Here is a 12,149-nt window from a genome sequence, read left to right on the forward strand (position 1 = left end):
GTGGGCAGTGGCCGGGAGCCTTGGGTGCCTTGAGGGTCCAGGCCTTGTGGAGGGGGTGGAGCCTGGAGAGACGGGTAGACCCCGCTCACGCCCAGGCAGCCTTGGGCAGTGGGCCTGGAGGAGCAAATGGGACCTAGGCTCTGAGCTGCGGTCCTGCGCCCCTCTGCCGAGCGGCCCCCAGCACCCAGGTCAGCATCCCACGTCCCAGGAGCTAAGGCTCAGACGGGGGCTGTCAGGAGGGCCTGGCTGGAGGGTCCCCCGGCCCCTGCTGGGCTCCATTCTGTCGGGTTGGGCTGTGCAGCGCCCGCAGGCAGGCGTGCTGGGTGAGGTGGCGCCTGCCTGGCCTTGGCCCTGGCCGGACCCCAGGCTCACAGTCCCCGGCTCACAGACGAGCCACCCGGCGTCGCGCTAGGAGGTGCAGGGTCGGGATCGGGCCAGGATTCGGTCACAGCCCATTTGTTGTCACGCTCTGGTTGCTTGCTCCAGGTGATGGGGGTGAGGACCATGGGGATCACAGCTCCGGGACAGAGTCCCCCCAGAGGTTCAGGAAGTATAGCTACTTGGAGAATGGGTACAGTGGGGTTCTTTCTGGAGATGGGGTTGAAGCCAGGTAGTGCGTGGGGTGCAGGAGCCAAGAGCACTAGCTGGCTGTGTTGGACGGGGGGGACACAGCAGCACAGCTGAGAAGAGGCCGCCAGGCTCAGTGGGCAGGGAGAGACCTCAGCCCCTAGGGTTTCTTAAGGGGCCGAGATGGCAGGGCGGTCACAGCCTGGGGTGGCTGGGGAGGAGGTTTGTCTGTACCCTGGGCTGGGCCTGCAGTGTGACACTGTGACTGCCTGTGCTGTCCAAACCTTGGCTTCCTCAGACACTGGCCCTGCAGGCGGGGCGTGGGGAGCCGGTGGGGGTGGGGGTGGGGCTGCTCTGCAGGGGTCTTAGGTCCCTCCCTCAAGGCTTCTGTGGTGGAGGGTGCCGAGAGTGCGTGCATGGCACCCACAGCCTTTTCCACTCACAGGTGTGTCAGCCTCGTCCTTCCTGCACTGCTTCACACAGGCCAGTGCTGCCTTCAACCTGCAGGTGGCCACCCCGGGGGTGAGTGCTGGAGCCCTGCTGTCTCGCCCTCACGGGCACTGTGACTCCATGTGGGTCTGTGGTCCCCACATTCTGGCTTGACCCTGCCTGTGAGGGACAACCTTTTGCAGCAGTCGGCACCTGTTTATGGTGACCTTTGGTGACACGATGACCCTGGCGGTGGGGACTTAGCCTGGGGAGACCCGCTTCTCAGTGCTGTGAGGGCCCCCTGTGGCATCCCCACCTGGCCTGGACTCTGCCCTTAGGGGAAGACCATGGACTTCGTGGACGTGGACGAGAGCAGTGCCCGCTGGGTCCAGGACTTCCGCCTCAGGTCCTACGCCAACCCCGCCAAACTTGAGTCCATTGACGGTGAGTCCCCTGTGGACGGGTGGGGCCCAGGCGGGCTGGGGCCCTCACAGTGTGCCCTTGGCCCTGCTCCTAGTGTCACACCCACGCTCTCTTGCACCCCTCAGTCCATGGCTTCCTACCCTGTGGTCCCAACATTCTTGAACCTCTGTTCTTGGGAGAGGGCTGGGTGGTCCCCACAGTGCCAGCCCTGTGTTTGTTCCTCAGGGGCCCGGTACCATGCCCTCCTCGTGCCTAGCTGCCCTGGGGCACTGGCTGACCTGGCCAACAGTGGGTCCCTGGCCCGAATCTTGCAGCACTTCCGCTCTGAGGGCAGTAAGTGACCCCTGGGACTTGGGTGAGGATTGGGGTGTTCTGTGGTTAGGGTAGTTGTCGTGAGGCCTGGGCCCGAGTTTGTGAACTGGAAACGCTGGGTCATTTTACGAGGGGAAGGCGTGTGTCCCCCGGGAGTGGGTGAGTCACCTCTGCGTGAGCAAGTGGCCCCCTAGCCCTGTGTACTTTCGCTCGAGCCTGGTCCCCATGGCCTGGGATGTGCCCCTGTTGTTAGCTGGCTTGGTCCCTGTGGGAAGAGTGTAGCCGTGGTTCGGGCCGGCTGCGAGGTCTGAGGGGCTGAGGAGGCCACTCTGTGGGGATTTGGTTGTAATGGCATGTCTCCTGGCCCTGAGCTGGGTGCTCACAGCAGGACTTTTGTCCCAGGGACGGTGCCTCCTGCACAGCAGAACAGGCTGCCATTGTTCTGGCCCTTGGCCTTAGCCGTGGGAATGCACTGTTAGAGGTGGTGTTGTGGGAGGAAGCCAAGGGCCGGGTGGCCCTAGTGCAGGCAGGCAGGGCCTTGGGGGGCTTGCTGGAGGCTCTGGGTTGAGGCACGTGGCTGGCGTGCTTCCCCCCAGGTGATCATTCTTCACAACCCCCACCTCAGTGGGGTCTGTGCAGTGATAGCCCGTCACTCGCCGTGGCAGCAAGGCCAGGTCGGCTTTGAGGGCATTAGTGCTCCTGGGCAGGGGTGACCCTCGTGACTCCCTGGGACGTGTTTTCAAGTCACTGACATTTAAGTAGATTTCAGTCTGAACTAGAATCTGGTCCTGCAGGGTGCGCCCAGCAGGCCGGGAGGGGCCATGGGCCTGGGGGTCTGCTGGCCTGGAGCAGGGGCGCTCTGGGCCGAACTTGTGGAGGGGGCAGTAGGCCTTCTCGGGGAGGGAAGGTGGTACGGTAGGGGTGTGGAGGGTGGCATGTGGGGTACCCGAGAGTAGCTAGTGGGTCCTACTTTCAGAGCCCATCTGTGCTGTGGGCCACGGCGTGGCCGCCCTGTGCTGTGCCACAAGCGAGGATGGCTCCTGGGTGTTCCAGGGCTACAGCATGACAGGGGTGAGTGCTGCCCCCAAAAGCTGCTTTCGTCCCTGCAGACAGACGGGCAGGTCTCAGTTGTGCATGCGCGAGTACAGGGCACCTGGCCGCCCTGGGCGGGTGGTGGGTGATGGTCTCTGAGGATGTCCCCATCGTGGCTGGCTCTGTCACCCTCTCTGTCCTTGCTGGAGCTTCTGATGACCCCTCCCATGTCCCAGGACGTGGCCAACAGTCACAGTTCGCTCTGGCCTCATGTGGTGTGGTCTGCCGTGGTCCTGGGGGAACCCAGTCAGTGGTGCTGTGTAGGTAGTGCTGGGTGTGGGCGAGTTGGCCAGGGATGGCGCTGTGGGGACCCAGCATGTGGGAAATGAGTCCAGTGCCTGGGAGGCAGGTGGATGGGCGAGGCAGGCACAGCTCTGAGGGTCCTCGGGGCTGGGAGGGCAGGAAGGTAGCAACAGTGGCAAGGATGAGTAGGGAGGCTGGGGTGGGCAGCTGTTGGGCAGGGTCCTGGTGGTCTCAGAGGCACCCTGCCCCTTGCAGCCTTCCGTGTACGAGTTGGTCCGGGCTCCTGGCTTTGCCCGCCTGCCCCTGGTGGTGGAGGACTTCGTCAAGGATGCGGGTGCCAGCTTCAGCGGTGAGCGTGGGTGGGCGCCCAGGGCCAACACTGGCGCCCTCAGCTAGGCCTGGTGGCCGGTGGCACCATGCTGGGCACTGAGCAGGCTTGGATGCAGGTCAGAGCGGGCAGGAGCGGCCGTCTGTTGGCGGGTCTGTGGGGCAGCCCTGCCTGACCCTCTGCCTGCGGCCCTGCAGCCAGTGAGCCGGACGCGGTACACGTGGTGCTGGACCGCCACCTCGTCACTGGGCAGAATGCCAGCTCCACTGTGCTGGCTGTACAGAACCTGTTGTTCCTCTGTGGCAGCCGGTGAGGCCCGTGGGCAGGGGTGGGGGGCGGGGGGCGGGTGACGAGCGGGCGGCCCCCTGGCTGCGGGTGCAGGGCCTGGGTCTGGTGCCCCAGCTGTGACAAGTGTCTGTCTTGCAGGAAATGAGGTTGACTACACCAAGTAGCCACCACCGATGGCGTGGGCATCCACAGAAGATGCAGTTCTGTCATGCTGTCTGCTCTTTGGTTTCTGGGGACCCCACCTCAGAGCTGAGAGTATTTGGGGCCTCTGCAACTCCCTGAGCTGACTCAGACACCCCGCCCCTGGGCCCAAGAGGCTGAGCCACCCTGCCCCTGTGCGTTCTGTCATGTGGAGGCGGGACATGGACTCGGGGTGCTGCCAGTAGGGTTTGGACAATTCTGATCAGGTGCCTCAGGCACTTGAGCTGGAGGCCCGAGTGTGCTCAGTATAGCTAGGGGTGTTGGCGGGGGCCTGTCGGGGCTGCCCTGCTCTGGGCTTTGGGACAGGGAGGCTGGTGCTGGCACCGTGTAACTCTCCTCAGCCCTTCCATGCCCACTTGGGGACAGCACTGTGCAGGCCCCTTAGGTTGGATCTGGGCCATCTCATGATCTGGGTGACCAGACCAACCAACCACCGTGACGTTGGGATGGGGGTGGCCTGACTTGTCTTCCTGGGGGAGGAGCAAGGTGGGGCCACACCCCAGCTCCAAACTGCCTGGTGGGGAGCTGCTTGCTCAAGAAATGTTTTCTCTCAAGCTCAGAGTGTGGTTTCTGGATGTAACACCCCGTCTCCACGCAGTGGTATCAGGAGTCCCTCTGGTGGGCATGGTGGGGTCATCGTGCCTTGTGGTGGTGGAGAAGCCCACTGTGGGACAGTCACTTGCCCGCAGTCCTCTTTGGTCTGATGGGAAGGGGCTGTAGGGGTGGTACCCTCTCCATTTGAGCAGCATAAACCCGTGGCTGAGGGGCTGCCTGTGCTGGGCCACACTGTCCTCATGCCCAGGAGGCTGTTGGTGGCTCACTCTTGGGGGCAGTGTACCCATGGGCAGCCGCCTTGGCACCTGGTCTAGGGACCCTTGTGGGCTGCTCCTGTACCAGCCTCTCAGGGTGGTCTTAACCCCATGTGGGCCCTGTGTTTGCCCCTTCCCTTGGCTGTCTCTGCCCTTCTCACCTCTATCAGAGTTGGGCATTAGTGGGTCCTTGCCTCTGTGGACCTGTCCTATGTATGGACGTCAGGCAGCCACCGGTCTCCTGTGGGCACTGCCTGTGTCCTGCTCATAGCACATGGTTTGGTCACCCCTCAAGGTGCCAGTCTGAGGTCACCTTGCATGGTGACAGGGCATCTGGGCAGAAGCGTTTTGGGGTCATGTTTTCAGGGAGTCTGTGAAGGCTAGTTACCTGATCCAGGGAGATGCTGCCGCTTTGGGGACTTGCACCCCACAGTCCTGCCTGGAGTAGCCACTTACCCCTCAGGCAGCTGCCAGTGAGACGTGGGGCTCTGCAGGGTAGGTGGCGGCTTAGTGCCGTGGGGATGCATGGCAGCAGTGGTGGGGGACTGCCCACCAGGCTGAGGAGGAGATGGTCAAGGGAACAGATACCCTGGAGAGAGCTGGCATCTGGGAAGGTGGCCAGCTAGGGCAGATGGCCCCAGGGCTAGAAATGGGCTCCATTCCTAAGAGAAACCAAAACGTCCGTGTAACACTTGTTCACAGCAGCCCCAAAGCCAGAATGCCGAGTGTCCACTGCCAAACACAGCTGCCCATGGTGCAGAGTGTTGGTCGTGAGTGAGGTTGACGCGGGGTGCAGGATGCACCTCAGCCGTCACCCTGAGTGGAGACAGCACCATGGCAAGCAGCTTCATGGGCAGGAAACGTGTGCTATCAAGCTGGGAATGGCAGGGGGGTTTGAGGCTTGTCTTTGAGATGGGCAGAATGTTCCAGTAACATGGTGAGTGCCATGGAGGCCGTGAATTTGCTGGGCTGTAAATGACATCCACGTGCACTTGGGTGGTAGGTGTGGCTTACATATATACATGGTGTGCATTTGGGTGCTGTGGCCCTGATGTGTGGTGTGTGGGGTGGTGAGATGTGACCTGTGGGTTTTGCGGCTCAGTCCATGGGTGGGGTGGGCAAACCTTGAGCTTAAGTGATAGTGCCTCAGAAACCCACGGAGGGGTTGCTATGAGTCGAAATCGACTCAGTGGCATATCATAACAAAGACACTGCCTCTCCTGCACCCATGGGACTGTGGTCCCTGAGCCCATTGCCACTTCAGTGCTTTACTCAGAGCTCCTCAGGGCTGGAGGCCAGAAAGCTGGTGTCCAGGGTGCCTGGTCCAGCCCCACTGTGAGGGTGGTGATTGCCACCCAATGTTCAGAGCCAGACAGTCCCTGCAAGTCTGGGATGGGCTTGAGGCCACTTCCAGGTGCCTTTGACGCAGTGACTCAGGCGTGGGGGATGACCAGGGTGTAGTCAGTTCCCCAGGCGCTTTATCTTCCTAGGAACCCCCACCCCTGCCAGCCAGTGTGCCCCAAAGCCACCCAACTGGCACAGTTGGCTTGTGAGGGTGGTGGTGGTAGTGTGTGTATGTGGGGCTCCATGCAGCAGAACCTCCTCCCAAGCCTGGTAAAGCCTGGTATTGCCCTGACCTTCAGAGGTAGGTAACTAGGTCCCAAGTCCCACCCTGTACGTCCCACACACATGAGGAGGGGGCCCTGCCTGGTGTAGGGGGCTAGCTTGGAGGCTGGATACACCCGTGTTCGTTTCTGAGCTCAGGCCTGTGGTCCTCACCCAGCACTCCCAGCACAGTGTAGCACGTGAGCAGGATCGTTGGTTGGCAAGGTGTGGCCAGATCTGCTGGTCCACGTTCAAGGCACCAGGGCCTCGCGGTACCAAGCTGGCGGCCTGCCCGGCTGCTGCAGCAGTCCAGGAATGGACCTCGGAACACCTGGTGCCCACGCTCCAGGCCCACTGCTGCCCAGGCTGCCTGCTGGCCCCAGTGGGGGCCTAAAGGCTGCGCTCACCCTCAGCAACCTGCTCTGGGGAGCAGGACACAGACTTCACAAGTGCCTGTGTCTGTCCTGCCCAACACATTGTCTCAGGCGACCCCATGGGGGCCCCAGCATCAAAGGCCTCTCCACACTTCTGCCAGCAGATTGCAAGCCTGGGGAAGCTGGGACACACAACATTGTGGGGGAGGCCCCCCCACTGGGGTGGGTGGGGTGCTGTGTGGGGCTCCTAGCCCACCCCAGGGTACGGTGGAACTGCTGCAGGGGCAGTGGGGACAGGATTGAAACAGAATGGGAAAGTGGCAGCTTTAATGCATCAAGCAAAATCTCACATAAAAATCAGAAATCTATGATCCGTCCCTGCTCAGCTGGTAAAAAATGCACGATTCCTTGCAAGGCGTGGGCGCCCGGGCCCACAGGTCTGCACTCCAGCCTGGCACTACTTCCCGTTCTCAGCACTGAACATGCGCTCCTGGAAGAAAACCTGGCATGAGGCTGGGCAGCCAGCAGCCTGCAGGAGGGGCAGCGGGGTGTCTGGGGAGGGACAGCCCGGGGGCCCTGCAGGTGTCAGAGTCCACACGCACCCTGAGCACGCGCTCCAGCTTCCTGGCATCTGCGGCAAACTTGCGGATCCCATCTGAGAGCTTCTCCACGGCCATCTGGTCCTCATTGTGCAGCCAGCGAAAGGCCTTCTCGTCCAGGTGCACCTTATCCAGGTTGCTGGCCTGGGCTGGGGGTGCGTACACCTCACCTTCCCTGACCAACGTCCTCTGCACTCTGTGCCCACCCCAGCTCCAGGCAGCTGCGCCACCCTCGCTGCCTCCTGGGCCTCCTCTCTGTACCCCGTGGAGAGGAAGTACTCACCGGCCTTGATGGAGAGTGCAGGGCTCAGCTTGCTGGTGTCCTTGAGTAGTTCCCCCAGCAGCTTGGGTGAGATGGTGAGGAAGTCACAGCCGGCCAGCGCCTTGACCTCGTCTGTGTTGCGGAAGGAGGCGCCCATCACGATGGTCTTGTAGCCAAACTTCTTGTAGTAGTTGTAGATCTTGGTGACACTCTTCACCCCTGGAGCACATCATAGCTGTCAGCCCGGAGCCAAGGCAGATCCCACAGCCCCATTCGGCCCTGGAATGGGACCCCTGCCCAGAAGGGCAGACGCACCAGGGTCCTCCAGAGGCTCGTAGGACTTCTTATCGGTGTTTGCCACGTGCCAGTCCAAGATGCGGCCCACGAAGGGGGAAATGAGTGTCACACCGGCCTCGGCACAGGCCACAGCCTGGGCGAAGGAGAAGAGCAGTGTCAGGTTGCAGTGGATGCCGTGCTGTTCCTCGAGCTCCCTGTGGGGACAGGGATGGGGATGGGCATCAGGGGCAGCAGCTCCTGTCCACATACATGTCCAGGCCTTAGCCCAGTGGCAGAGCAGGGTGAAGACCCCACCTGGAAATGCTCTCTGGGCAGTGGGCTGGGGGAGACCAGGATTTCCTTCATCAGTCTCCCGGCCAGTCACCTGTGGCAGCCATCCTTTCCCTGCCTGCCTCCCACTCCCCATCCTGTCTGCACCCTGCTTGCCATCCCCCTGCCCACATCCCATTCATCTATCCTGTGTATACCTTGCCTCCTGGCCTCCCTCCCTGCCTGTACCCCTCCTTTGCTCTGCCCAGGGAAAGGCAGGAACCCTGAAACCATACTGGGCCCCTGCCCCATGGAAACCCCGTACGTTCTACCTTCAATGTCCCGAGGTGGACCTGAGTCGACAATGACACACCTGACACGTGGCTGGGGGTGAGACGGACTGGACTCTGCCGTGTGAGCCGCTGCTCAGGCCCCACCTGGCTAGCACCTCTGTCTGAGCCTGTGGGACGCTGATGTTCCCCAGAGCCTAACACATGTGGCCAGCAGCATGCACATGGGGCCAGAGTGGAATCGGCCAGTGTCCGCTGACAGGTCCACAGAGTGTGGCCTAGCCACACGGGGTGGGAGTCCACTCACACACAATGTGTGTAGCAGGTAAACCATGGGAGCAGAGCACAGACTGCTGGCTGCACGGGGGAAGGGCAGACACAGACACAGCGCTCACTGACGGCCACTGGCTACTCAGGGTGGGAACCCCACTTGTGAGCATGACGTGGTTTTTCACATTTCTCAGGCTTTTCTAAGCTGAGCACGTACTTTGTTGCCAGCAGCCACCCGTGGAGACACTCACTTTCCAGCCTGGATCCCCTCCCACGTTGATGCCAGCTTTATAAGGACCCTCTCCTTGCTGATGCCAGCTTCTTTATAGAGTTGCACGAGGCGACAGGCTCGGGCCACCATTGCATCCTTGTCAAAGGAGAGCCTTGGAGAGACAGGCACTGGGTGACTTGGAGCAGCTTTACCACAGGACACCGCGCGGGAACCCACATGGCAACCCCTAGGAGAAGCTTCTGCGCACACCGCGGTCCACGCACTCAGAACGACACGTGCAGGCAGTCTAAAACCCACTGACCCACACCCCTTGAGGTTCCACCGCGGAGCTGCTCTGGCCCATGTGGGAGCACCCAGGCCGTGGGCATGCAGCTGTCTGTGTGGACTACCCTGCTGCCCAGCTGAGGCAGGAGAAGCCCCGTACCTTGCATCTACTTCTGTGGACACACGCCCGGGAATCTTCTTCAGTATTTCTGCTCCGAACAACACAAACAGTTTGTCGACAGCATTTTGAATCTGCTCCTCTTGGGCCCTAAAGTTCAGGGAAAACACAAGGTTGAGTCTGTCGGGCCCCTCAGGCCCAGGATTCCAGGCCCAGCCCCTGCATGGCTCTCCCATGCGCCTTTCCCTGGTCTTCAGCACCTGTAGAAGTGTTGCCTGTGGCAGAGGTGACGTGCCTGCCGCTGCTCCGAAGGGGCTGCTATTGGTAGGTTCAGAACGTGGGCGGCAGAGGGAGGAGCTGCTGGCAGGGTAGGCTGCAGGGGAGAGCGGGCCCAGGACACGTCCTGGGAGGGCTGAGCGGGTGCTGGGACGAAGGCCCACTAGGCACGCGCATCCACGCCCTCATGCTGGGAGACTTACAAGACATAATCCAGCAAAGTCAAAGCTGCAGCAAAAAGGCAAGCCCGTGGTGGCCTGTGAGCAGGGCATGCTGGGCGGCAGACAGGAAACTTCACCAAAACCTATCCAACTGAGCACTTAATGTATGCAAATTTTACTCCAGTAAAGCCGTGGTGGTGCAGCAGTTAAGTGCTCAGCTGCCAACCAAAGGGCAGTGGTTCAAACCCACCAGCGGCTTCCATGGGAAGCAATCTACTTCTGTAACTTCTGTAACGATTCTGACCTTGGAAACACTGTGAGGCAGATCTACTCTGTCTGACAGGGTTGCTGCGAGTCGCCACTAACTCGACAGCGGTGGGTTTGGTTGAGTTTTTAAAACTTTTCACAGTGAGCAGATGAATGGCTGGGGCGTAGGGGTTGAGGATCTGTGAATGTCCTGCATGTTGACTGGGAGGTTTACAGGGGTGTGGACAAGTGCAGTTCATGTGCATAGATTCGTAATAAAAGTCATCTCCAGGGAGTCGGGGCCCTGGACCAGAACCACAGGCCTCGGCCACTCACCCGCCTAGCTCCTTCCCATAGGCCATGGCGTCCTCCACCAGGTCCTGGTAGGCGGGCATCTGGGCAGCGGCCAGGATCAGGGAGGGGTTTGTGGTGGCATCCTGGGGCTTGTACTCGTCGATGGCTGGAGGAGTCAATAAGACGATAATACTAGTAAATGGGGGAGAGGGGCCTATTAGGCTGCAGACCCAGGTTAAATTCCTAGCCAGTGGTCCTCATGCACAGCCACCAGCCATCTGGCAATGGGGGCCTGTGTGTGGCTCAGGTTCCAGATGAGAATGGAAGAGAAGGAAAGGCCTGGTAATCTCCTTCTGAAAATCAGCCAGCGAGAACCTTATGGGTCACAAGTGTCCGGCCCACAACCAATGGGCAGAGAGCAAGACCAGACAGTGATTCTGCAGCTATGTGTGCGGTCACCAGGAGTCGAGGCAAACCTGATGACACACACTGACGACGGGAAGTCCGTCCAAAGTCAATCTCAGCTGTTGTAGACGCTCTCACCTGAGCCAGCAACCTCCTCCCCATGGCACGACTCACACGTCTCATGCACACTTCCTTTCCCACCACTCAAGTTTGACAGAAGCATTCCAAGTTGGAAATTAGGACCTTGGTGACAGAAAGACGCTGCGAGACAGAATTTTGCAAGCCCAACGATATAGTCATTGCAGATACCTTTTATTTATTAAAAAATTAGGTGATATTTATTTTTCACAATCATTTCAACAAATAGAATACCTTTTTTCAATAACATAAACAGTGATTGTGTGGACCTCACTAGACGAGATACACAGGAATCAAAAAGACTACATCTGTGGAAAGAGGCAATCAAGCTTCACATGAATAGTCAAAACAAGGCCCAGAGCAGACTGTGGGACAGACCACCATTTGCTCATATGCAAGTTCAAGTTGAAGCTGAAGAAAATTAAAAGTCCATGAGAACCAAAATACGACCTTGATTACATCCCACCTGAATTTAGAGACCATCTGAAGAATAGATTTGATGCACTGTACATCAGTGGCCAAAGACTAGACAAGTTGTGGGATGGCATCAAGGGTATCATTCATGAAGAAAGCAGAAAGTCATTAAAAGACAGGAAAGGAAGAAAAGACCAAAATGGATGTCAGAAGAGACTCTGAAACTTGCTCTTGAAGGGAGAGTAGATAAAGCAAAGGGAAGAAATGACAAGATAAGAAAGCTGAACAGAAGATTTCAAAGGGTGGCTTGAGATGATAAAGTAAAGTCTTGTAATGAAATGCGCAAAGACCTGGAGTTAGAAAACCAAAAAGGAAGAACATGCTCAGCATTTCTCAAGCTGAAAGAACTGAAGAAAATATTTAAGCCCAAGTTGCAATATTGAAGAATTCTATGGGCAAAATATTGAATGATGCAAGAAGCATCAAAAGAAGATGGAAGGAATACACAGAGTCACTGTACCAAAAAGAACTGGTCAATGTTCAGCCATTTCAGGAGGGGGCATATTATCAAGAACCAATGGTATTGAAGGAAGAAGTCAAAGCTACATTGAAGGAATTGGTGAAAAACAAGGCTCCAGGAATTGACCAAATACCCATTGAGATGTTTCAACAAATGGATGCCGTGCTGGAGGCACTCACTCAGCTAAGCCAAAAAATTTGGAAGACAGCTACCTGGCCAACTGACTAGAAAAGATCCATATTTGTGCTCATTCCAAAGAAAGGGGATCCCACAGAATGTGAAAATTATCAAACGATATCATCAATATCACACACAAGTAAAATCCTGCTGAAAATAATTTAAAAATGGTTGTAGCAGTATATTGACAGAGAACTTCCAGAAATGCAAGCTGGATTCAGAAGAGGATGTGGAATGAGGGATATCATTGCTGATGTCAGATGGAT

General features: G+C 58.5%; 2 protein-coding genes across 2 annotated transcripts in view; one reads left to right on the plus strand and one right to left on the minus strand.

Moving 5' to 3' along the window:
* The window catches only part of GATD1 (glutamine amidotransferase class 1 domain containing 1), a 4,495-nt gene extending 788 nt beyond the window's left edge, over positions 1-3,707 (plus strand). The window contains exons 2-7 of the mRNA XM_007949298.1: positions 1,013-1,089; positions 1,335-1,440; positions 1,645-1,752; positions 2,708-2,802; positions 3,322-3,415; positions 3,592-3,707. Of these exons, the coding sequence (XP_007947489.1) occupies positions 1,013-1,089; positions 1,335-1,440; positions 1,645-1,752; positions 2,708-2,802; positions 3,322-3,415; positions 3,592-3,707 (596 nt within the window). The remainder of the gene's footprint in view (positions 1-1,012; positions 1,090-1,334; positions 1,441-1,644; positions 1,753-2,707; positions 2,803-3,321; positions 3,416-3,591) is intronic.
* A 3,421-nt stretch (positions 3,708-7,128) lies between these two features.
* TALDO1 (transaldolase 1) overlaps positions 7,129-12,149 on the minus strand; it is a 10,636-nt gene continuing 5,615 nt past the window's right edge. Inside the window, exons 2-8 of the mRNA XM_007949299.2 lie at positions 10,272-10,395; positions 9,295-9,402; positions 8,890-9,021; positions 7,848-8,023; positions 7,554-7,751; positions 7,274-7,419; positions 7,129-7,161 (exon numbers count right to left, since the gene is read on the minus strand). Coding sequence (XP_007947490.1) covers positions 7,129-7,161; positions 7,274-7,419; positions 7,554-7,751; positions 7,848-8,023; positions 8,890-9,021; positions 9,295-9,402; positions 10,272-10,395 — 917 coding nt within the window. The remainder of the gene's footprint in view (positions 7,162-7,273; positions 7,420-7,553; positions 7,752-7,847; positions 8,024-8,889; positions 9,022-9,294; positions 9,403-10,271; positions 10,396-12,149) is intronic.

Source organism: Orycteropus afer, unplaced genomic scaffold (genome assembly GCF_000298275.1).
Source record: "Orycteropus afer afer isolate SDZICR_OR568_19922 unplaced genomic scaffold, OryAfe1.0 scaffold00244, whole genome shotgun sequence".
NCBI classification, from domain to species: domain Eukaryota; kingdom Metazoa; phylum Chordata; class Mammalia; order Tubulidentata; family Orycteropodidae; genus Orycteropus; species Orycteropus afer.